At 48.8% G+C, this 26,225-nt stretch overlaps 1 protein-coding gene across 2 annotated transcripts in view; it reads right to left on the reverse strand.

Annotated features, from left to right (window-relative positions):
- Positions 1-2,222: 2,222 nt before the first annotated feature.
- Positions 2,223-26,225, reverse strand: part of KLF13 (Kruppel like factor 13) — a 57,005-nt gene continuing 33,002 nt past the window's right edge. Inside the window, exons 2-3 of one of the 2 annotated variants that reach the window (XR_007243232.1) lie at positions 20,204-23,147; positions 2,223-2,271 (exon numbers count right to left, since the gene is read on the reverse strand). Coding sequence is in view for 1 of the 2 variants with exons in the window: in XM_048481655.1 (XP_048337612.1) it covers positions 22,855-23,147 (293 nt within the window). In the remaining variant the exon portion in view is untranslated. Of the gene's footprint in view, positions 2,272-19,834; positions 23,148-26,225 lie in introns of those variants that run through there. The other variant, XM_048481655.1, reaches the window with a different exon arrangement.

The following is a 26,225-nucleotide window of genomic DNA, read 5'->3' on the forward strand; positions in this document are numbered from 1 at the left end:
TTCTCTTAGGAGCAGCAGTGGCGTAGGAGGTTAAGAGCTCGTGTATCTAATCTGGAGGAACCGGGTTTGATTCCCAGCTCTGCCGCCTGAGCTGTGGAGGCTTCTCTGGGGAATTCAGATTAGCTTGTACACTCCCACACACGCCAGCTGGGTGACCTTGGGCTAGTCACAGCTTCTCGGAGCTCTCTCAGCCCCACCTACCTCACAGGGTGTTTGTTGTGAGGGGGGAAGGGCAAGGAGATTGTCAGCCCCTTTGAGTCTCCTGCAGATCCAAGCTCCTCCTCCTCCTCCTCCTCTTCTTCTTCTTCCTCTTCTTCTTCTTCTTCTTCTTTAAACAAGACTTTATTAGGTTTTCAAGAACTCATAAAAATCCCAAACAGCTTGAATAATGAATCAAAAAGCATAGACAAAAGAAAAAGAGTAAGAAAGGAGAAAGAAAGAAAGAAAGAAAGAAAGAAAGAAAGAAAGAAAGAAAGAAAGAAAGAAAGAAAGAAAGAAAGAAAGAAAGAAAGAAGAGCTAGAGTCTCAGGTAGAAAGAGAAAGGTAGAAAAAGAGAAAATTAAGAAGAGAAGGATGAAAATATGCATTGCATAAATGTGTCTTTTGCCAGTCTTTAAAGATTCAAATGAACAAATCAGTGAGGCATCGATCATGTCCAATAGAAGACCAATTGTAGTTATTCCTTGTACGTTATTCTAAATCTTAATAATCCGTATTAATCTGCAATATTATAATGTAAGTCAAGTAGGGTCTACATTCTGAAGTAGCTTGTAATTTTGCGAGATCTCCGGGCACCACCTGTTGGTTGGTAACCTGAGGGGACTGCACCCTTTGGGCTGTTGAGTATGTGGTTTTGGGTAGCACCCCCTGTAATTTTGATCAAGACTGCAATAGGCTTTCCTTGTGTAAACCAGACAGATGCTTTGCGTGTGACGTTATTACGCATGGAACTGCCACTGGTCCACCGAGAGCAGGAGCCAGCGTGGCGTAGTGGTTAAGAGCAGGTGCACTCTAACCTGGAGAACCGGGTTTGATTCCCCGCTCTGCCACTTGAGCTGCGGAGGCTTATCTGGTGAACTAGATTAGCTTGTGCATTCCAACACACGCCAGCTGGGTGACCTCAGGCTAGTCACAGTTCTTCGGAGCTCTCTCAGCCCCACCCACCTCACAGGGTGTTTGTTGTGGGGGGAAGGAGATTGTAAGCCCCCTTGAGTCTCTTTTCAGGAGAGAAAAGGGGGATATAAATCCAAACTCTTCTTCTTTTTTTCACTCACACAACAACCATCCAAGGTTTGCTACGATCTTCCCCATTTTCTGTGATCTTTGGAGCAAAGCAGGTTTGAGAAAAGCCAGGGAAACCCTAAAAGTGCACAAATGCACTACGACATTTTAGGGAAGCAGGAGAAAGGTCCATTTCCCACAGACCTTGGGGCAATTAACCTGCTTGGCAGCCATCTGTGAATGTGTGCGCGAGAAAAGCAAAAAAAAAAGTTCAACCGGATTTGTTTTGTTTGCTTCTCAGCAGCGAACCCGTGGGTTCTTTTGACTGGAGATGAGTCCTGTCTTCCAAATGAAACCTTTTGTACCCTCTTCAAAGCCACTGAGGTTGCCGGCCTGAAAAAGGGATAGTTCTGTGCGCAAAAAGTATGACGCATCGCTATGAAAACAAGGTGTGTAATGGTGCATTCGCCGGAGGAGGGAGAAGAAACGTTCCACAGCTTACTAACTTTCCCTGACTAGTTTTTCCTGGAGTGGATAAATACAACGGCCAGTTGACTCACAGGGCAGAAACCTTCTCTTCTGCCCTGCCAGGTTCCCTGCTGTGTTTTTGTGCGGGCGGGGGGGGGGGGGGGGAGAGCCAGGCTGGCCCTCCACCTCTTCAAAATGTCCAGTTTGGCAGCGAACACAGTTCTTGGTTTTTTTTGAGCAATAGCAGGGAGTCCTTCCAAACCCACGACCCGTCTTTAGAAGAGTTTGAAGAAGAGTTTGGATTTATATCCCCCCTTTCTCTCCTGCAGGAGACTCAAAGGGGCTGACAATCTCCTTGCCCTTCCCCCCTCACAACAAACACCCTGTGAGGTAGGTGGGGCTGAGAGAGCTCCGAGAAGCTGTGACTAGCCCAAGGTCACCCAGCTGGCGTGTGTGGGAGTGCCCAGGCTAATCTGAATTCCCCAGATAAGCCTCCACAGCTCAGGCAGCAGAGCGGGGAATCAAACCCGGTTCCTCCAGATTAGATACACGAGCTCTTAACCTCCTACGCCACTGCTGCTCCTGAAACCCCAACCTGTGCGGTAGGGTGACCCCACCAGTCCATATTAGGTTGGCGCTGGAACTCATCAGCACGCACAATATCAATAAGTCCGCAAAAACCTGGCGCCCGCTCTTTCAGGCTTCACAAACCCACCTTCGGGTCAGAACACAGAGTTTGGGAGATGCCTAATTCGTCTGCAACAGACCTCGCCTTCCTATCCCCTCTGAGATAGCGTGGTGTAGTGGTTAAGAGTAGGTGCACTCTAATCTGGAGAATCGGGTTTGATTCCCGCTCTGCCACTTGAGCTGTGGAGGCTTATCTGGGGAACCAGGTTAGTTTGTGCACTCCAACACGCGCCAGCTGGGTGACCTTGGGCTAGTCACAGTTCTTCAGAGCTCTCTCAGTTATTACGCATGGAGCTGCCACTGGTCCACCAAGAGCAGGAGCCAGCGTGGCGTAGTGGTTAAGAGCAGGTGCACTCTAATCTGGAGAACCGGGTTTGATTCCCCGCTCTGCCACTTGAGCTGTGGAGGTTTATCTGGGGAACTAGATTAGCTTGTGCACTCCATCACATGCCAGCTGGGTGACCTTGGGCTAGTCACGGTTCTTCGGAGCTCTCTCAGCCCCACCCACCTCACAGGGTGTTTGTTGTGGGGAGGGGGGAAGGGAAAGGAGATTGTCAGCCCCTTTGAGTCTGCTTACAGGAGAGAAATGGGGAATTATAAATCCAAACTCTTCTGTTGCTCTTCTGTGCCATCTGTGCACGTGTAAAGTGCTGTCAGTTTGCCTCTGGGTTATTGCAACCTCAGCAAGAAGCAGAGGTGGTTTACCATTGCTTGCCTCCATGGACCTCTGTGGTGGTCTCCCTTCCAAATACTGACCCTTCTTAACTTCTGAGCTCTGACTAAATATATATCAGGCTACACCAGTGGTGGCAAACCTATGGCACGGGTGCCAGAGGTGGCACTCAGAGCCCTCTACTCTGTGGGCACGCGCAAACAGAGTCGCCCCCCCCCCACACACACACACATCTAGGCTGGCCTGGGCCGCTGGGCTCGATTATTAGCATTAAACCTAAGACCTAGTTTTGGGGAAGCAGTGTAGGTAACCCTGTTAAGTGCTGTTAAACCCCACTGATTTTCATGCGAAGAACTAAAGCATGATCCTTTACCTGGGAATAAGCTCAGTTGCTGGCAATGGGGCTTGCTTCTGAGTAAACCCTCCTAGGGTCGTGATTCACCCGCTCAAAGAGTTGCACGGTTGCTTCAAAGCAAAGCCGCCGACTACCACCAAGCTTACTCCTGAGTAACGCAGGCCTCAGAGCCAACCGTTTTTTTCTAAACTCAAAGCTCAGTATTCAGGTTAAATTGCCGTGTTGGCACTTTGCCATAAACAAGTGGGTTTGGGGTTGCAATTTGGGCACTCGGCCTCGAAAAGGTTCGCTATCACTGGGCTACACCATTCCGCATTCCCTCCCCGGTTCCACATCATCAATTGTGAGTATATAGGTTGTTACTAGTAATCGGCGACAGTAATCTTTTCGGAAGGGGGGCGGGAAATCACATGGGAAATGGATGGACAGATCCTATCTCATTTGGCCCCTTGGCTGATTTCCCAGCGGCAGGGAAAGTCGGACAAACAGAGCTGGAAAAAAAAAATGTAAGCCAAGTAGCTCTTGTTGGTCTGACTTTAGTTTCCGTTCCACTCGGACTCTTTTGGTATGTAAAGAACGTTTATGTGAAATGTACTTTCAGTAAGAGGCGGTGAGCGGAGCGGGGAGGGGTTTGTAACCTCTGGTTGCTGTTGTTCTGTTTGGTGTCCAATGCAATTTTGTCTCCAGGATCTGACAAGAATTACTCACTTGGCCAGCTCCCCGCAGAACCAAAACCTGGGAAAGTGCAAACATTCACTTCTCGAAGACGTGCTAACCCGTTAACACAGAGGGCGTAGAGCAGAGCTCCTGAATTTCCAAAGCCTGCAAGCTCGAGACGAGTGTTCCCACGCAGTTGGGGGTCAAAGCAAGGCTTGCCACCTGTGGTGCGGTACCAAGGAAATCCAGAGACGGTTCCAGTGAGGAAAAAGGAGGCGAAGACGGTTGCCAACGCCCTCCCAACCTGCTCAGAGGTACAGCTGAACATCGTTCCTGCAGAGCGGTTCCAAGCAGATCCGGAGACGGTTCCAGTGCAGGTGGACCCTGGAGCTCTCCTGCACTTAGAAGCTGTAGTAGTAGTTTTGATTTATCCCTTTCTCTAAGGGGCTTACAATCTCCTTTCCCTTCCCCTCTCACGGCAAACACCCTGTGAGGTGGGTAGGGCTGAGAGAGCTCCAAAGAACTGTGACTAGCCCAAGGTCACTCAGCCGGCATGTGTTGGAGTGCACAAGCTAATCTAGTTCCCCAGATAAGCCTCCACAGCTCAAGTGGCAGAGCGGGGAATCAAACCCGGTTCTCCAGATCAGAGTGCACCTGCTCTTAACCACTACACCACGCTGGCTCTCTTACAACTGACCTCCATGCTCTAGAACTCAGTTTCTCCAACAGGGGTCTGCAACCTGTGGCTCTCCAGATGTTCACGGACTACAATTGGCCATGCTGGCAGGGGCTGATGGGAATAGTAGTCCATGAACATCTGGAGTGCCATAGGTTCGTCACCAAGGCCCTAGAACAGGGGACTTCAAACTATGCCCCTCCAGATGTTCATAGACTACAATTCCCATGAGCCCTACCACTTGGCCATGCTGGCAGGGGCTGATGGGAATTGTAGTCCATGAACATCTGGAGGGCCATAGTTTGAAGACCACTGCCCTAGAAGAACACGGCTAGGTGGACTCCGTGGCCTTTGACCCTGCTGACATTCTTCTTGCTTCTCAGACTCCGCCCCCAAACTGCCAGGAATTCCACAGTCTGGAGTTGGCAACAGCAGAAAGCGGAACGAAGCTCCAAACGGCACAAATCCTTCCTCCGCCACTCCTGCTATCGCCAAGGCAGAAACCAGATCCCTTCTTCTCCCTGGTGCTTCTGTTCCACCAACTTCAGCATGTTTGGACTTCTGGTGGGTGTGACAAGATGGGGCAAGGCCGCAATGCCACCACAAACCAACCCTGAGGTGCGATGTGCCTGGCGCAAGGGCACTTTGAACATCGTTGCACAACAGGCTGTGTTGTTGCCTCCTTGCCATACCAGTCGCAAACAAGTTTTATTGGCTTCGCAGGTGTTTATTGCTGAAAAGCGACCAGCAGAGGAGTAGAAGAAGAAGAAGAAGAGGAAGAAGAAGAAGAAGAAGAAGAGAAGGAGGAGGAGGAGGAGGAGGAGGAGTTTGGATTTATATCCCCCCTTTCTCTCCTGCAGGAGACTCAAAGGGGCTGACAATCTCCTTGCCCTTCCCCCCTCACAACAAACACCCTGTGAGGTGGGTGGGGCTGGGAGAGCTCCGAAGAACGGTGACTAGCCCAAGGTCACCCAGCTGGCGTGTGTGGGAGTGCACAGGCTAATCTGAATTCCCCAGATAAGCCTCCAACAGCTCAGGCAGCAGAGCGGGGAATCAAACCCGGTTCCTCCAGATTAGATACACGAGCTCTTAACCTCCTACGCCACTGCAGTGTGGCATAACCACATCCCTGTGGGTGCATAGGCTGCTGGAAGGGTTGCTCGCCTTTTTCTGGCTTTCCACAAGCGATGCGTTTGTTGTATCGTTGGAGGTTTTCACGGCTTGAGTCAACTGGCTGTCATGCCACGTCCGGGTTGTGTAGCCGTAGCCTGGTAGTTTTAGCTCCTAATATTTCGCCTGCGTTTGCTAGGAGCTAAAGCTACCAGACCACAGCCCCAAAAACAACTAGAACAGCCAAAAATGAATTATTCAGGCTGTCTAATCTGTGCAGGGAATCCCGGTTGCAGGATAGTTCACAAACTTACTTGGGCCCCTTCCGCACACGCAGAATAATGTGTTTTCAATCCAGTTTCACAACGGTTTGCAAGTGGATTTTGCTATTCCGCACAGTTTCAAGAAGCATTGAAAGTGGATTGAAAGCGTATTATTCTGCATGTGCGGAAGGGGTCTTGGAGAACTAACTGGGGACTACAGTTTATGCTACTCTGTGTAGCTTACTACAAGTAAAATCCTATTAGGTACTTCTGGTACCGCTCAATGTCTCTCATCAGTGTTTATGCTGAATTTTAGTTCTTTCTGCTCTTCCAGATTTCTTGACATCCTGATGCTTTTGTTTATTGAACGTCCCGTCCTGTTGACTGTATTGACTCAGTCACTGTAATCCGCTTTGAGCCCCTGTGAGAAAGTGGGATTATAAACAACGTAAATAATAAATGCACAAATATTTGCAGGCTGCTTAGAGCGCCGTAGAGGATTCTCACCCTGTCCTTCCTGCAACTATTATTGGGGAGATTTGGTGTTCACTGATTCCTCCCCCTTTTCCTATATAGAAGAAGCGTTTGGATTTATACCCTACCTTTCTCTCCTGTAAGGAGACTCAAGGTGGCTTACAAACTCCTCTCCCCACAACAGACACCTTGTGAGGCCGGTGGGGCTGAGAGAGTTCTGAGAAAACTAGCCCAAGGTCACCCAGCAGGCAAGTAGGAGTCGGGAAACACATCTGGTTCACCAGATAAGCCTCTGCCACTCAGGCGGAGGAGTGGGGAATCAAACCCGGTTCTCCAGATTAGAATCCACCTGCTGTTAACCACGACACCACGCTGGCTCTCTTGAAGGATGACAGTGACTGAGCTTAGGCTAGTCCAGGGGTAGGGAACCTGCGGCTCTCCAGATGTTCAGGAACTACAATTCCCATCAGCCTCTGTCAGCATGGCCAATTGGCCATGCTGGTAGAAACTGATGGGCATATGGCCAGTTCCCTGAACATCTGGAAAAGCACAGGTCCCTGATGAGCTGAGTCAAGCTGTTTTTCCAGATCTCGTGATAGCTAAGCAGGGTGAATTAGGTCCCTGGTTGAGCTTACCTGGATGGGGAGAGACCACCAAAGGAAGTCTAGGGCAGTTGAAAGAAGGAGGGAGGGAGGAGGAGGGAGGAGGAGGAGGAGGAGGAGTTTGGATTTATATCCCCCTTTCTCTCCTGTAGGAGACTCAAAGGGAGCTTACAATCTCCCTTGCCCTTCCCACCTCTGCTCACAACAAAACACCCTGTGAGGTGGGGTGGGGCTGAGAGAGCGCCGAGAAGCTGTGATTAGCCCAAGGTCACCCAGCTGGCGTGTGTGGGAGTGCACAGGCTAATCTGAATTCCCCAGATAAGCCTCCACAGCTCAGGAAGCAGAGCTGGGAGTCAAACCCGGATCCTCCAGATTAGATACACGAGCTCTTAACCTCCTACGCCACTGCTGCTCCCTTGAGGCAGGCAATGGCAAACTTGTCTCTTGCCTTGCAGCAACATGACGGCAGGAAATAAAAGACTGAGCAGATGTTCCCAAGAAATCCCAAGTGGACACCACTGCAAGGTACGTTGCCAGAGAATCCACCCTCCAAGGCAAACATGCTCTCCATGGGATCCAATCTCAAAAAGGCTGGAAGTCCCTGCTCTACATTCTTAACTCTTCTGTGCTCTGCAAAAGGAAGGGAGGAGGAAATATCGTGCCTCTGGTTTAAGATCCCAGCATCGTGACCTTTGGTTGCCACCAAACTTTAACAGCGGTGGCCAGTCATTAGCTTTTATATTTATTAATCCTCCGCTGCATATGGGGGAGGAGAGGTCGTGTGGGAGGGAGGGCATTTCTTGGTGTCGGAGAGCAAGAATGAAGTTGTGGAGGGCCGGAACAGAACCTACCTGAAGCGGATCAGCCGAGAGAGGCAGGAGATGGCCCAATCAGGCACAATTGTGAGGCGTTCGGGAAGGAAGAGGAACCCAGAGGCCAATAAACGCAGCCCGGCTAGAGGTGATTTTGGCACAATCATCAATATAAGATTAATTGCTCAGCATAACAAGAAAGCGTGCGCACGTGCAAAGCACCAGAATGTTAACGACGCTACCAACTAGCCCAACCTGATCAGGGAACAAGAGTCTTTTCCATGGTTTTGGTTGGTTGGCTCTTGTTAGCAGAAGCAAGCGCTCTGGAGGAGGAGGAGGAGGAGGAGTTTGGATTGCTGTTTGCCCATTTGGTATCTTTTCTTGGCCTGGCCACTCTCAAAGTGACCCGGCTACCTAAGCAAGGAGGTGGGCTATGGGAAATATGGGAGAAGGATCGGCCCCTTCCGCACATGCAGAATAATGCACTTTCAATCCACTTTCAATGCACTGGATTTTGCTGGGCGGAATAGCAAAAGCCACTTACAAACAATTGTGAAAGTGGATTGAACGTGCATTATTCTCAGTGATGGGATTCCAATAATTTAGCAACTGGTTGCTTGCCAGCACCATTTTAACAACCGGTTCTGCCGAAGTGGTGCGAACCAGCTGAATCCCACCACTGACTATTCTGCATGAGCGGAAGGGGCCCTAGTCTATGGGGTCGGGTGGGAGTAGGGGTATCCACATGACAGAATGAAGCTATTCCCTCATCCTAGGACAGGGGTCTGCAACCTGCGGCTCTCCAGATGTCCAAGGACTACAAATCCCATCAATTGGCCATGCTGGCAGGGGCTGATGGGAATGGTGAGATCCATGAACATGCCATTCCTGGAAGTAGGCTGTCTAAAGAGGATCTCTGAGGAGCTGCCATTCTTTGAGAGGGCAAAAGATCTCAAAGGGGCTTTCCCCACTACAAAAGGGAGCTAAAGGTGGGCATTCGGTTCCTTCAGTGGAGGTCTCGCCGATTCAGGCTGTCCCCACAGCAACTGAGTTGAGTCCCCTGGAACCCGAGGCTAAGTAAGGGCAGGATCATCTTGGGGCCTGTTTGGCTCCTACGATGCGTGTGATTGGCACTTGTGTTCTGGCAGTGGGAAAGCGGGGAAGCGTTCTTTTTTTTAACAGTTTTACAGTTTACAGTGACATGCTAAGCTTTCTGCCGCCATGACTCTCCCATTAGCGCATGCACCACAAAGCGGCGACTCATGATTGGTTGAGCGGTTATGTCGTTTTGATGCTTCCCCACTTCGTTTGAGAACGTTTTGGCCGGTATCGACCTTGTTCTGGCCGAGGAAAGAGTGTAGTTCATAGCACTGCGACAAAAGGATGTCACAGTTCTACGGGAGAGGAACTGAGACAAAGAAACAATGTTGAGCTTCGGTGGCAGTGTGTGGATTCACTGAAGTGAACCTGAGTAAGAAACCAGTTCCAACTCTCTGTCAGTGGGGAAAGCCCCAAAGAGGGAAGGGCCAACTCTCTCTTCAAGACGCTCTTCATGAGGCTCTTTGGAGCAAGTTGGGGAAGGGGGAGTCAACTGGAATAGTGTTGGTTTAAATTACCTCGTTCAACAAGTGCTGTTTGAGGTCAGACAAGTTCTGTTCAAAGCCCAAATCCAGTTGGTGGATTCCTTCTTTTTTTAATCTGTTGGGGAGTGACGCCGAGACAGTTAGAGGTTTTTCTTTCAATCCGGGCTGCCTGATCTGACTAGGTTATCTCTAATGTTAAACAACTCGGACCCCGGTCTTTGTGAAGAGGAATTAAGCCATAATTTCACTATCGCGGAGGAATAGTTGAGGAGTTCCCAGTAGAGCGGTATTTGTTGTTGCTCCCATTGAGAACCTTTTATCTATCATGTATCCATGCAATTGTTCCCGATTCATGTAACTTTTTTCTGACTATGCCAGTGGTGGCGAACCTATGGCACGGGTGCCAGAGGTGGCACTCAGAGTCCTCTCTGTGGGCTCGCGCAAACAGAGTTGCAATCTGGGCACTCGGTCTCAAAAAGGTTCGCCGTCACTGGACTATGCCAATAAAGGCTTATGTATGTATGTATGTATGTTAGAGGTTTCATGGGGGTGTTTTTCCCCTTTTCCATTGTGTGCCGTCGTTCCTTTCCGTACGGCTGTGTTTGTCGGCGCCCTAATTGGTCTCCAGCGATCGGCAGGTGGACACACTCTGGGGCCGGTTTCCTTGAAAACCGGAGGCTCAGCTCACCTGACGGAACACCCCCTTCGCCATCCCACACGTTCATTATCTCTGGCACAGGTGGAGGCTGGCCAAGTCTCTCGGCAGTTAATGATAAAGTGTTGAGTCAAGGGCAAGGCGAAAAGACTGCCATTAATCTCTCTGCCAACAGCATAGCGGCTTTCAAGCGATGTGGAGTGTTTGAGGCGATGGCGCCCACCGCCGCATCTCAGAGGTGCGATAGCGGGGGAAACCCTGAGCGTTTCCCAAGAAATAAGTGCTCCAGGAGGACAATGCCCTGTTCCTCTTATCCCAGGAAACAGCGCCCAGAAGCGCGTTCCCTTGAGAATAAAGAAGAAGAAGAAGAGTTTGGATTTATGCCCCACCTTTCTCTCCTGTAAGGAGACTCAAGGGGGCTTATGAGCTCCTTTCCCTTCCTCTCCCTTCAACAGACACCTTGTCAGGTAGGTGGGGCTGAGAGAGTCCAGAACGAACTGTGACTGGCCCAAGGTCGCCCAGCAGGAATGTAGGAGTGCGGAAACACATCCGGTTCACCAGATAAGCCTCCGCCACTCAGGTGGAGGAGTGGGGAATCAAACCCAGATAGCCAGACTAGAATGCACCGGCTCTTAACCACTGCACCAGTCTGACTCTCGGATATTCAAGCCACGGACGTTCAAGTCTCACTGAAAGAAAACCACAGAAATGTTCTTGCGTTGCTTCTGTGGGTCTCACACTAGGGCAGGGGTCTCGCAATACTAGAACCAGGGGGCATTCATTGAAAATGCTGGGGGGGGGGAGAATTAGGACTAATCAAAGGAAACACTTCTTCATAGCGTATTGGTGATTGTGTGGGTGTTTGGAATATGCTGCCACAGGAGGTGGTGATGGCCACTCACTTGGATAGCTTTAAAAGGGGCTTGGACATATTTATGGAGGAGAAGTTCATCTATGGCTACCAATCTTGATCCTCCTTGATCTGAGATTGCAAATGCCTTAACAGTCCAGTTGCTCGGGAGCAGCAGCAGCCCATGAGGCCATTGCTTTCACCTCCTGCAGGTGAGCTCCCAAAGGCACCTGGTGGGCCACTGCGAGTAGCAGAGTGCTGGACTAGATGGACTCTGGTCTGATCCAGCAGAGCTCGTTCGCCCATGTTCTGGGTTCGCCAAGGGTCACGGCCTGCGGCTCTCCAGATGTTAAGTGGACTACAATTCCCATCAGCCCCTGCCAGCATGGCCAATTGGCTGTGCTGGCAGGGGCTGATAGTATGATCAAATTTATCTGGACTCCCACAAGGATTCTGAACACCCTGCATAGAGGTGAAGGTCTTTCAGATAAATTTGCTTCTCCACAGTATGTGAACCCATGAAGGTGCCTGGTGCAGAATCACACCTGTAAGTCTGTTAAGGTCAGTCTTGTAGGCTCAGAGCCACAGGGTCTTACGTGAGGGTCTTTCCCATCACCCACCAATCCATCTCTAACTGTAACCTTCCATATGACAAGTAGACCCTCGACCACTGAGCTACAGCCCCCTCCCCTTGTGGGATCCGTCCCCAAAAATATTCTGCTAGAAATCTGTCGATTTCTGCCCCTCATCGATATATTCCACAGAGTCACTGGGGGAAGAGCATCAAGGGATGAAGAGAGAATGTATCTACCCTGCATGTCTGTTTTGATAGCCAATAAGCATAAGCATTTTATTGTCATTGTGCATGCACAACGAAATTTGCAGCAGCATTCCTCGATGCACACAGTTTCAGACTCATACCCCATCCTTACTTTCCCTTTCCTCCACCCATCCCCACTTTCTCCTTCCTCCACCCATCCCTACACAGCCCCAAACACATCAGCACGAAGCCGCAGAGTTTAGCATAGCCACAGCTCTAGAGTAGAAGCTGTCTCTAAGCCTCTCTGTCCTAGTTTTGATAGACCTGCATCGTCTGCCAGATGGTAACAGTTCAAAAAGAGAGTGTGCTGGATGCGACGGGTCTCTCAGAACATTTTGGGCTTTCTTTAGGCTTCGGGAATTATAGAGTTCTTCCAAGGAGGGGAGAGGGCAGCCGATAATCCTCTGTGCAGTAGCGATCACCCTTTGGAGCGCCTTCCTATCTGCCACGGTGCAACTGGAGAACCATACACAGATGCAGTAGGTTAAGACACTCTCTATAGCACAGCAGTAAAAAAACACCAGGTGTTTTCCATTCGATTGTTGTTTCCTTAAAAGTCTCAGATAGTACATTCTTTGCTGGGCCTTCTTAATCACCCAGCGGCCCGTCTATGCGCCCCAGGTCGGAGTCCTCTTTAATCATGACGCCCAGAAATCTAAAACTAGCCACCCGCTCTACTTGATCTCCATTTATAGTCAAGGGCTGAATTTCTGAGCTATTCCTTCATCCATGCGTCGCGCCACCCTGCGATCAATAAATGCCTCTTGATTCTTGATCATTAATTTTATTGAGAAATGCAAACATCACTAACCATGCATACAAGTTGACATTTGACATTTGTTAGTCATCTGGGTTTTTTTGTTTTGGTTTTTTTTTTCCGTCCGTTGCATAGGAACGTCGCCACAATATATAAAATCTATGCAGTACAAAACACATTTTTTCTTTAAAAAAAAAAGATTACAGCAAAGTAAGGCGGGATCGAGATATCACTGTACAACTGCAATACTTCAATGTAGTGATTCGTGACAAAAAAAGAAAGAATCCACAAAAGTGACCCGTGAATGCGCCAAAGTGCTGTGGTGAGAACCGGGGACGCGGCAAGAAAGGGATTTTCTTCCATCCCATAATGAGAAATGACATATGGAAACCTTTGGAATATTGTGTACTTTCCAGGTGTGTACTCATATTGTGTACTTTCCAGGTGTGTACTCACAACATATCTGTCTAGTTTTAGCTTCAGCAGTGGTAGAATTTGGGGGGCGGTGGGGGGGACAGTCTGTATGTAGCATTTGGCGCACAGAAATGCATCTGTGTTTTCTGTGATTGGTGTTGCCTCCATCGTGGTTGTGTTGTATGTTTAAGCCCACTCAACACTTTTCAGCGCTATTTTTTAAAAATAGGACGAGTCCTTAACCTAATGAGTTTGCAAGCTGGCTTTTAACGGTGGGAGGTGAGAGCAGAGGAAAACGGGGAGGGAAGATGGGGGAAGGCACTCAAAAGGTTCCTCTCTGAACAGAATTGCCCCAGCAAGCCCTCCTTCCCTCTGTCCCAGGAGGTAAGTAAGCATCCCTTCCTCCTTGGCCGGAGGCCTGGGTTCACTCCATACGATGAGGAAGTCGGAGGCCTGTCTTAGGCCCCTTCCGCACATGCGGAATAACGCACATTCGATCCACTTCCGCAGTTGTTTGGAAGTGGGTTTTCCCGTTCCGCACAGTAAAATCCAGCTTCAAAGTGCTGAAAGTGGATCGAAAGGGCGTTATTCTGCTTGGGCGGAAGAAGAAGAAGAGTTTGGATTTATATCCCCCCTTTCTCTCCTGTAGGAGACTCAAAGGGGCTTACAATCTCCTTGCCCTTCCCCCCTCACAACAAACACCCTGTGAGGTGGGTGGGGCTGAGAGAGCTCCAAAGAACTGTGACTAGCCCAAGGTCACCCAGCTGGCGTGTGTTGGAGTGTACAGGCTAATCTGAATTCCCCAGATAAGCCTCTACAGCTCAGGCGGCAGAGCTGGGAATCAAACCCAGTTCGTCCAGATTAGATACACGAGCTCTTAACCTCTTAGGCCGTAGTGGTGCTACCTCAACGGTAATTCCATGGAGGCATTTCCGTATGTCCTGCCACAGGTAAGCCAGACAGCCCCAAGAAATGGAGGGATTCTTAACTTTCCCCAGATTCAAAGACATTTGAGGGAGAAGCGTAGATTCATTTTGGTATACACTGTATGTCCGTGGTGGCGAACCTATGACTCCAGATGTTCACGGACTACAATTCCCATCAGCCAATTGAACCATGCTGGCAGGGGCTGATGGGAATTGTAGTCCATCTGGAGTGCCATAGGTTCGCCACCACTGCTGTATGTGGATAGATTGGAGAGGAAGGCCGGCTCTGCGTTACTGTCCATTTAGTTCAGTAAGTTGTCGCGCTGTACTCTGCCGGGCACCTTGGCCTGTACAAAGAGCGCACGGCGCCGGAGCACACGGTGTTCGTTTCCTTTCGTAGAAAAGCGACCCAGCAGATAACGTGGGCGCGACAGGGTGGGGACCGTTCGTCTCACTTCATGCTGCCGATTGGGCGGGGGTCTGTTTCTCCCATAACACGTCAAGGCATATAGAACAATAACAGCTGAAGGAGGAATCTTTCTGCTTGGCAGGCTATTGCCGGGGGAGGGGGTATTCGTCCCCCCACAGGGAAACGCACAAACCACCTTTACCACCCCCACAAGCGCCTTTAATTGGTACAGTCTTCAAAAAAGAAAGCTTCGTTGCTTGTTTCTGCAGGCTGGAGAAACTGACCTTCAGTGGTAACCCCGTGCAGAGAATCCCAGTGGGTTGTTCTATTTTCAGAAATCATTTCTGCGTTATTCAAGTTTTGCATGGGGATAATAGCGCATTGGGAAATCAGTGTGCATATGTAGCTTGGTTAAATTAGTCACTGGGTTAAAAAAACAACAACAAAGATTATGGAGAAGGTAACGCTCCGTCGTTATATACAGCATTTGCTTTCCTTACAATAAAGCAAGTATTCAGAGGAATGGCTTCATTCGAATGGCTTAACTTCTAGAACTCCTTGTCGCTTTTGCCTTGATGACCCTCCCCGGGCGAAATTGGCCCTACAGGCAGTGGTGGGATCCAAAAATTTTAATAACAGGTTCCGACGGTGGTGGGATTCAAACAGTGGCGGCGCCGCACACACGCCCCTCCAGTCCCTATTGGGCAGGGAGGCTGCTTTAGTAACCCCTTCTCGGCACTCAGGAAAAAATTAGTAACCACTTCTGGAGAAGTGGCGAGAACTGGTTGGATCCCACCTCTGCCTGCAGGGTTATGTCTTACAACCTTATTTGTGATTTAGTACAAAGCTCTCCAAGTTCTTTAAGGCAACAAGATTTCAGATCCCCGACGAACGGGGTTTTTTGTGCGGGGGGGCGGGGGGGGCGTGCAACAGCCCAGGTAGTCCATTACAGTAACATGTATGATAAAGTACACAAATCGAACATTTATGTTTTCAGTGATAAATACATAGCAAGAGGCACCTTTCTTAGGCTAAGCGAGAAACCGGGGGCCACCCAATATTGTGGAGGGTAGAGTTTCTCCAGGTGGGTTTCCGCATGAGCTGAGCTGCCGTTTACCAGGGATACAACCCAACACAAAACTTTATGCTCTCAATTCTCCCCAGAGAGTTTTTAGAGGGTAGAATCATAGGCTCCTTCCGCACATGCAGAATAATGCACTTTCAAACTGCTTTCAGTGCTCTTTGAAGCTGTGCGGAACGGCAAAATCCACTTGCAAACAGTTGTGAAAGTGGTTTGAAAATGCATTATTTTGCATGTGCGGAAGGGGCCCTATGAACAGGGGAGAAGACGGCATGTGCTTTCGGTTTGGGACTGTTGCGGTTTGCTGGGGAGGGGGCTGACGTGACAACGTTTTTTATCTGGCTGCTATGGAATCTCCTTGGGGCACAAGGTGGGGGGATGTGGTTGGGTGACTCATAGGGTTGCCAATTTGCAGGTTAGGCCTGGATCTCTCCTGCACTTGCAACGGATCTCCAGTTCCACTGGAGAAAATAGCTACTTTGGAGGATGGACTGTATATAGCGTTATATCCTGTTGAGACCCCTCCCCTCTCCCAAAATCTGCCTTCACCAGGCTCCGCCCCAGGAATTCCCCAAACTGCAATTGGCAACCCTATCATGTTTCAGGGATATTCTCACACAGGTATCAAACTCGCGGCCCTCCAGATGTTATGGACTACAGTTCCCATCATCCCCTGCCAGCATGCTGGCAGGGGATGATGGGAACTGTAGTCCATAACATCTGGAAGGCTATAGTTTGACATTTATACTGGATGACCCGGGGGAACTTACTGGAAGCCTCAAACTGCAACAGAGACCGCTCTAGGGACCGGTTTGACTCCGTTCCTGCTAGATCAGTGTGGTGTTCTGGAGAGAAACAGCCAAGAACTGATCTATGTGAGGAACCCATCGGAGGGCAGATTCTCAGACTGAGCCCCTCCACGCTGCCAATGTTAGAACTGGCTTGCAGAACTCTCTCCTACGAAAGCCTTCCCGTGACCAGAAACACACCAAAAGACCAAGCTTTTTCCTTTAGTTAATTTCCTTTAACCTGGGAATACTTTTATTTGGGAGCGTGTTCTGTCGGGCGGGTCCCCTCCTTGCCTGTAGACAGGCCTGGCTCAGCCCAGGAATGTTATTTAGTCCTCAGTTCCTACAGACTGTTTCTAATCTGAGTCTGTTCCAAAGCACCGGTGAGACGAGACGGCTGCTAAGCCTTGCGGCTCAGCCTGGTGCTAGCCTCAAATACCGGTTGGATTCGGATGAATGGTAGGGCAGGTAAGCCATCAGGATAGGGGGGTTTCCCCTGTTTCTTTTGGGGAGGGGATGTAGAAATCCTTCCCAAGAGCGCACCGTCTCAAGTGTTTGTTTTAAGCACCTCGTTTTAATATTTGCCCGAGTCCGCTGTTTTCTTAGGGACTGCGACCACTCATGCAGGAGTCTCCCTGTTGCAGCCATTTTTTAACCCGTGGGTACCTTTGGGACTCTGACGTGGCTTCGTGGCTTCGGCCACAGGTTGGCTGCCACAAATGGCGGCTGCAGGAGGCGGAGCCAGGGACAAAATGGCGGCAGTTGCTTCGCTTCCATGACACAGTGAAGGTCCTTGTATGGTGGGAGCGATCGCTTCTATACGAATCTGCACAGCCAATCACATCTGCAGCGGCCTATCAGAGGCCACGCCAACTTGGGCACGGCCACGTGGTAATTTTATGCTAAGTGCTAATATGCTTTTTGCGGTTTGTTATTCCGTGAAGAAATGTTAATATTATTGACATGCTGTTTAGTGATGTTTGATAAGCTGGGGTTATGGTTTTTGGTGTACTTGTTGTTGTTCATATTTATTTATTGCTCATATTTGATTCTGTTGTTCTGTTTTGTTGGTTGTTAGCCGCTCTGGGCCCTATGGGGGAGAGCGAGGTACAAGTCCGATAAATGAAATGAATGAAATGAAATGAAAAATACTCAGTGGGAATCATGAAGAGAAGAAGAAGAAGAGTTTGGATTTATATCCCCCCTTTCTCTCCTGCAGGAGACTCAAAGGGGCTGACAATCTCCTTGCCCTTCCCCCCTCACAACAAACACCCTGTGAGGTCGGTGGGGCTGAGAGAGCTCAGAAGAACTGTGACTAGCCCAAGGTCACCCAGCTGGCGTGTGTGGGAGTGCACAGGCTAATCTGAATTCCCCAGAGAAGCCTCCACAGCTCAGGCGGCAGAGCGGGGAATCAAACCCGGTTCCTCCAGATTAGACACACGAGCTCTTAACCTCCTACGCCACTGCTACATGAAGAGCGGGTACCACGTGGAAGACCCTCCCTCGCTTATGACAAGTCTAAAAAAGCAACCTGAGGCAGTGCTTGTATGTGCCACTTTGAGGACGGTATTGCGGCAAGAAAGGGATTTAATTTAATTTTAAGGACGATCCGGGTGGGACAAGGTGACCCTCTCCCGTCCCCAGAAAGTGACAGATTTGGTGCATGGGGTCGGTTGCGCCACCGCCCCACACATCCTACACTTGGCATAGCACGCACGGGGAAAGTGTACCTTGCGGGCAGTGTGCCCAGTGCACAAGAGGCTCGCAGGTGTGCGCTAGTCGGAGCTCAAGAAGCAGGAAACCAAACCCCCCTTGGAGATTAATGCTTTATAACTTTTTTTTTTCGCACAGGGGATCTTGATGGCTCTACAAATGTGCTACACAGAATATATCAGTTCGGATTAAAGAGCAAACAAAACCACACACACACACACACACAAAGGAGGAAGAGGTGTGTCTGTACCTGCTCTCCTGTCTCGCTGCTAAAGAGCCCTTCCCCATTTAAAAACCCCAAACAGAATTTACATCAGACCGGATGCGCTTTACACTAATAACAATCTACTAAGGCTAAAATGAGTTGTTGTTTTTCTCCAGCTGCCTCTGAACAGCAGAGAGACAGCTGCCATTAGCAAACCCTGAGTGTTTTGTTTGATGGTTACTATAACTTATGTGAAAGAACGGAGATGGCTTTGTTTATATCTCAGAGGAGCGTTAGAAACTTTGTTCACGCTTCCCCGGTCCCTAAACTAGCAGGATCCAGAGTTAATTCCTAGACAACTCGTTCCCTTTTCGATAACATACCCAAGGGTCATAGTTCTGACCATATTTGTTCTTGTATATTATTCTGAGATGAAGGGTGAGTAAGTCGTTTGGCCCTGACGTAGATGGTTCACACTAGCCCAGAGGTCTGCAACCTGCGGCTCTCCAGATGTTCATGGACTACAATTCCCATCAGCCCCTGCCACCATGGCCAATTGGCCCTGGTGGCAGGGGCTGATGGGAATTGTAGTCCATGAACATCTGGAGAGCCGCAGGTTGCAGACCCCTGGGCTAGCCCAATATCGGAAGCCAAGCAGGAAGCCTACCACTTGGCCATGCTGGCAGAAGGCTTGATGGGAATTGTAGTCCATGAACATCTGGAGAGCCGCAGGTTGCAGACCCCTGGGCTATCCCATTATCGGAAGCCAAGCAGGAAGCCTGCCACTTGGCCATGCTGGCAGAGGGGCTGATGGGAATTGTAGTCCACGAACATCTGGAGAGCCATAGATTGCAGATCCCTGCCCTACAGGGTTCCCATAAGTCAGCCGTGACTTGATGCCACCTTCCACTACCACCAAGTAGTTTTAAGAGCAAGCAGTTCTGTGGAGAGGATTCACATCTCAGTGGCGGAGGACGTCCGATTTGGCTCTACAAAATCCCCAGTTCAGTTCTTGGCATTTCAGGTAACAAGGCTGGACATGGTTGTGGAGATACATCCTCAGCCTTTGCCTGTCTTGGATTCACTGTACTGTGGACTTGATGCCAAATCAGCCCCAAAACGTTGCCACGTTTGCATGCCTCGTGATGATCCCCCTGGTGATCTCTTGCGGAGTCACGCAAAGGGTTGCCTGCATGTAGCTCTCGGTTCGTGCATGGACCACACACTGTTGGCACCCATGAAAACAGGGCCGCCCCGGTGTCCTTTGAAGCCACTCGGCCCCTTGGGCCAAGCTTTACCTAAGAGAGGAATGATTAAACGTAGAGTACCATTCATTATTGCTTGGGTGTGATAGGTTCCCGCCCTGCTACCAAGTAAGAGACTGAAGAAAATAAATACAGTTTCCTTGGAGAAACAGCTAATGCCACTTAAAGGGTTGATAGCCAAGGCTAGATTAGACTTTAGTTTCTGAAGTCTCACAGCTCTCGTAGTGAACTACCGTGTTTCCCCGAAAATAAGACAGTGTCTTATATTAATTTTTGCTCCCAAAGATGCGCTATGTCTTATTTTCAGGGGATGTCTTATATTTCTGTATTCTGTTCGTCAGGCATGCTTCCAAACAAAAACTTTGCTACGTCTAACTTTCAGGGGATGCCTTATATTTCGCACTTCAGCAAAACCTCTAGTACGTCTTATTTTCCGGGGATGTCTTATATTCAGGGAAACAGGGTACGTTCCTAAGGCCTGGAGGAAGCAACTGCTCCTTTGCTAGTGGTCTTGGGTTCTTTGCCCTCCCCTGTTGACCACGTCTCCAGGTACAGCCGCTACCATTTTGTTTAGAATGTGAATTTTGCTGTTCAGGTAGCCTTCAAAATCCCTCTAGTTGGGCGCCCCTACGAATCTTATTGTTTTAGTTTTGGGAACAGGATGTCATGGCTTTCTTCAAGCTTACAAACGTCTGGTGACTCAACAGAGGAACTTTGTCCTCTGGTAATGGTACTAAACTAGTCCTTTCTTTCAATACCCAGTTGTAAATCCACCCCGGCAAGTTCTACTTAGCTCATTTTATAGCTAGTGGGAAGTCTACCTCTGAAGGTGAACTTTGAAACTGATGCCCATAAAATACTGAATTATCTACGCGTTGACCTTTGTTTACGGGGTAGAGGGTGATACAGTACAGAGAGTGCCCGATTCTTGGAACAATATTTGCATGTACCTAGAAACTAATTGCATATTGATGACATATTGTTTTTTCTCTGACGGTTAATATACAGTACATTAAAAAAAAGATAATAAGCTGGCAAAACGGAATTCACCGCAAAGCAATGAAATCTTGGTTAAGACACTTTGGAATGTAGAGGGGAGTAAACAGCAGTTATGGGATTACAGAGTCTCTTTTACTGTGCTACAGTTGACTGCATTTATCACTTACAGTAATATATATTCTTTTTAAAAAATGGAATATGATCATAAAGAGAAGCACCTGAAATCTTTAGTATGCAGCATCCGAACCTGGCGATCCAACAATAATGAGATCTCCAAAATCTCTCAACGTTTCCCTTCGCCAGATTTGTAAAGTAGAGACCCGTTCCTAGTTAAGGCATCTAGGGTTGCTAGTACGAGGTTGGGGAATACCTGTAGATTTTAGGGTGGAGCCTAGCGAGGGCCGGGTTTGAGGAAGAGGGAGACCTCAGCGAGATATAATTCCACAAACTCCGCCCTCCGGAGCCGCCATTTTCTGCAAGGGAAACCGATCTCTGTCGTCTGAGATCTGATGTGATTTTGGGAGAACTCCAGTTGGCCACCCTAGAAGTTGCACATCTTGGGCCTGATCCAGCAATAGCCACAAGCAACTTGGTCAAGCACAGGGAAAGATGCCACGTTCCCCTTTGCATGAAAAAAAATATGCATGTTTCCCAAACCAATTCAGTAAGCATCGAGATAAACATCTAAATCAGCTTGTGTGCTCAGATCTTGCTGCATTTGGATGATTATCTTTGAATTGGCCGTCATGCTTTTGAAGGTAGGCTACCATATCAGGTGACCAACACCGGCCTGCCCCTCTGCAGGTGGGAGTGGTTGTCTTGGACACTCCCAGACCTAGAGGTGTTAGGACGAGGCTTGCGGCAAGGTGAGAGCCCTGCTGAAGCAGCCGGGAAGATTGGAATCCATACCTAGGGACCTTCTAGGGAGGGAAGTTCTCATATCCAGAAACACCATGCACACAACGCTAAGGATGTAGGAGAAATGTGAAGTACTGTTGCTCTAAACACCATGTTTTGTAACACTTTCCAGATGCGGGTTTTCCTCTCTCTCTTTTTTTTCCAGTAAGAAAACATTTTGCGATTACGACTACTCGGGTTTGATTTGACAGCTTGTAGCTACGGTCGCGATATCGAAACGATGGTTTCTGCTCGGGAAGGGGATGTTCGGCTTACCGGAATCCAGCCACTTTAGGGCAGACGAGTACCTCGATAAAGTTTTGATGAATTCAGACACACGGTTTCCCCCCCCCCTCCCCCAGTTTTGCATATTTTGTAAGCAGAAGCAGTTCAAGTCGATCAAGTTCTGTGCGGCTTGCTCTTTCTGTTTGTTTGTTGTGGGATAGAGAAGCAGCTCAGAGACTTGAGGATACAGAGACCCATCTTCAAGGAAGGCCTTTCCTAAGACCCCCATCCATATCAGTGGGGCCGGCACAGCAGAACTTCCGGTCGGGCCAGGAGTTGTAATGCCTCAAAAGCATGGTCCTACAACTGTATTCTTTAAATAATCTGTTCTTCAGTGTAAATACATTCCCCTCTATTAAAAATGACAACGATTAAGGCATCTCATTAAAAAAAAAGAACCTTACCACCCCACCCTCCAAAGTTTTCTCTTTAAAAACCCAACAACTTTGTAGAAAAACTCTTTTACAGCAGGAAGCTGGTGTGGTAGAATCATCTCAGTATGAAATGGCTTTCGGCGATAAAGAAAAATGGAATGAAGCGGCATGGGTCATGCCCTCTTGCGCTCCAATTTTTCCTTCCCCACCTTGTATATTTGTAGCAAACGGTGAAACCAAGTTCTGCGAGCACAGCGTCCGGGACTGCTTTCCTCCTCAGCCCGTGCGGAGGGAAACAAACCCTCAACACAAATGTTTTGAGTGCAGATCTGTTTAGGGAGGCGTGTCTCCAACGTACTTACAGCGTCACATAAATATGTATCCCTGAGAAAGATGAGAAGAAGAGGGCGGGGAAAAAATCGGACCCGGATGAATGCGTTCTTTAGCGCTCGATTGTACAGTCTGTTCAAACGAAATTTGCTTCGCCGCTCGAGCAAACGCCGTGGGTTTTTTTCCCGTTTAAATTATAAACTATCCATGAGAGCATCTTGTTAAGGCTTTAGAAGAGGAAGGGGGGAATCCTCCGTCCCCAGAAATATTAACCCACCAAAGTTGCCGGCAGAGATAATGTGCAGATTTAGTTCTACTTGTCTGCTCGGCCGTGGCGAAGGATCTTTGCTGGGGATTGCAGAATTGCAGACTACACGCAATGTTTTGAAAAATGGAGCAAAAGAGGGTGTTTTAAAAAAGAAGCGGTGTGCTCAATGCGAATTAAAAACTCCAAAAAATATGTATAACCATAAGAGCAAAGTGCTGGAATCCAGTGCAGGAAGGCCTACGGGGAGCTGGCAGGGCTGATGGTGGGGCTGGAAGCATCCGAGCGGCTGTAGTCGCTCACAGAGCCCGCCAGAGAACTGCTCCCGCTCCTCCGCTTGAGCATGCTGGGGTGGAAGTTGGCGTGCCGGCGGGCGTGCTTCGTGAGGTGGTCGCTGCGCATGAAGCGCTTCTGGCAGAGAGGGCAGCCGAACTTCTTCTCCCCGGTGTGGGTGCGAAAGTGCCGCGCCAGCTCGTCGGAACGCGCAAACTTCTTGTTGCAGTCTTCCCAGCTGCATTCGAAAGGCTTCTCACCTGTAGAAAGAGAGAGAGGGAGAGCCAGACAGGTGAGTTGGGTCATGGGTTTCCAGCTTGGGGACACCGTGGCGCTCTGCACACGCCCACGTGCTCCCCATGAAATTTCCCACTAAGCCAGGGGTAGGGAACCTGCGGCTCTCCAGATGTTCAGGAACTACAATTCCCATCAGCCGCTACCAGCATGGCCAATTGGCCATGCTGACAGAGGCTGATGGGAATTGCAGTTCCTGAACATCTGGAGAGCCGCAGGTTCCCTACCCCTGCACCAAGCCATACATTTCTCCCTTCCACTCTTACTAAAGCCGTGGTGGCGAACCTATGGCACTCCAGATGTTCATGGACTACAATTCCCATCAGCCCCTGCCAGCATGGCCAATTGGCCAATTGGCCATGCTGGCAGGGGCTGATGGGGTCTGTATCCTAGATACCATAAATTGCTCCTGCAATACCTAAGGGAGCAGGGTTTTTAAAAAAATTTTAAAAAATAATATATGTCTATTAACCTTTTCTTTTTTAATAACTTTTATTTTTGCATTTTGTTATTAATGACATACATAAGTAATAGCATCAACAGCAAACAATATATAATAGAATTATAAATCTAAAATAGATATATTTTAGATTTTACTTAGATATAATACAAAAAATTGATGCGATTAAATAAATTCATTCTATAATCTGTCTATATAAGGAGCGACTTCTCCTAAGAAATACAATTAATTGTTAAATAATGTAGCATTTCTAGCAGTTTATAATCCTCTGAACCGATTGTTCAGTTTTTATGTCTATTAACCTTTTCAATCATTACAACAAACTCGTTGAATTCGGTACAATCAAATCAGTATACCGTCATGTGCAATATGTAAAGTTAATGCGTACATGATCTATACGTGTGAATATATAAATTATAAATGCATTAGCTTGAACAAATTTGAAACGAAGGAAATCAAAAGAAGGAGCTGTCTTGCCATTTAGAAATCAAACAGAAAAAAACCCCACACACATTAAGTCCAATATTCCATAAAAAATATACTTGGTAAATGTCGACAACATTTCACAAACCAATTATATTCCCTTATTTATTTAAATATTTTATTATCAAGTCCCAATTTGTATTACATTTTTCGGGATTGTTTCTTATTTTCCAAGTCAGTCCGTCAACAGATATTGTGGGTGTTATTTTCTTTTCCCATTCTTCCACATTAGGAATGTCACTTGATTTCCTAAAGGGGCAGTTTTGAGGCTTTCTGGATTTAGGGGGACCTTTTCAAGGTTGACTAGTCTGCCAAGACATTTGTGCTCAGATGTTTGCCACGGATTCCTTTTGTGTTGTCCTTTCTCGCATTCATCCTGAGCTATCCTCTAGGTGTCTAACCAAGAAGAAGAACAGTAGAAGAGTTTGGGTTTATATACCCTGCCTTTCTCTCCTGTAAGGAGTCTCAAAGGGACTTACAAACTCCTTCCCTTCCATGTATTGTCGAAGGCTTTCACGGCCGGATTCAACTGGTTGTAGTGGGTTTTCCGGGCTGTGTGGCCGTGGTCTGTTGCAGGGGTCTTCAAACTATGGCCCCCCAGATGTTCATGAACTACAATTCCCATCAGCCCTGCCACTTGGCCATGGTGGCAGGGGCGGATAGGAATTGTAGTCATAAGAACATAAGAACATAAGAACAAGCCAGCTGGATCAGACCAGGGTCCATCTAGTCCAGCTCTCTGCTACTCGCAGTGGCCCACCAGGTGCCTTTGGGAGCTCACATGCAGGAGGTGAGAGCAATGGCCTTCTCCATGAACATCTGGAGGGCCATAGTTTGAAGACCCCCGGTCTGGTGGATCTTGTGACAAGATCCACCAGACCACGGCCACACAGCCTGGAAAACCCGCAACAACCAGTCCTTCCCTTCCTCTCCCCACCACAGACACCTTGTGAGGCAGGTGGGGCTGAGAGAGTTCGGAGAGAACTGTGACTAGCCCAAGGTCACCCAGCAGGCTTCAGGCATACGAACAGGGAAACAAGTCTGGTTCACCGGATGAGAGTCCGCCGCTCATATGGAGGGGTGGGGAATCAAACCTGGTTCTCCGGATTAGAGTCTGCCGCTCTTACCCACTACACCACGCTGGCTTAAAGCATACCCATTAAAAATCTGCAGCAGCTAGAATCGAATCCAGCCGCACCTTAGAGCAGTGGTGGCGAACCTATGGCACAGGTGCCAGAGGTGGCACTCAGAGCCCTCTCTGAGTGCACATGTGCACAGAGTTCATCATGTGGGGGGCAGAAAATCGCCCCCCCATACATCTGGACTGGCCTGGGCCGCTGGGCACGACGTGTAGGTAACCCTGTTAAGTGCTGTTAAACCCCACTGATTTTCACGGGAAGAACTAAAGCGCAATCCTTTACTTGGGAGTAAGCTCAGTTGCTGGCAATGGGGCTTGCTTCTAAACCCTCCTAAGGTCGTGATTCACCCGTTGGAAGAGTTGCACGGTTGCTTCAAAGCAAAGCCACCGACTACCACCAAACTTACTCCCGAGTAATGCGCGCCTCGGAGCCAACCGTTTTTGCTAAACTAAAACCTCAGTATTCAGGTTAAATTGCCGTGTTGGCACTTTGTGATAAATAAGTGGGTTTTGGGTTGCAATTTGGGCACTCAGTCTCGAAAAGGTTCGCCATCACTGCTTTAGAGGCCAACAAGATTTTTCACGGTGAAAGATTTCTGACCCTGCGTCCTGACCAGAAGGGAAGGCTTTGGCAAGAAGACGAATGAGACGGAGCAATGAGGTTACCAGCCCATCCCCCCCCACTCGAATGATGTCATCCAGGTCCCTGTTAACACAACAAGCACACCCCCAATTTTTAATCCAATCAGACCAGGGCAGCAGACGAGCCACGTCCAACTTTAATAACGCTTAATGACTGAGGGTAGCATCTGGGACAAGTTGCTGGTGACTTCTCTCACCCCAGGGATGCTCAGACAATTAAATTAATGAATAGCCGGGACGACTCCTACGTGGCCACGGAGCTCCCACGGACAGCATCATCGGAGCCTTCAGTTGTGACATCCTCTTGCCTCATCTCCATAA

This window comes from Sphaerodactylus townsendi, linkage group LG17 (genome assembly GCF_021028975.2).
Source record: "Sphaerodactylus townsendi isolate TG3544 linkage group LG17, MPM_Stown_v2.3, whole genome shotgun sequence".
NCBI classification, from domain to species: domain Eukaryota; kingdom Metazoa; phylum Chordata; class Lepidosauria; order Squamata; family Sphaerodactylidae; genus Sphaerodactylus; species Sphaerodactylus townsendi.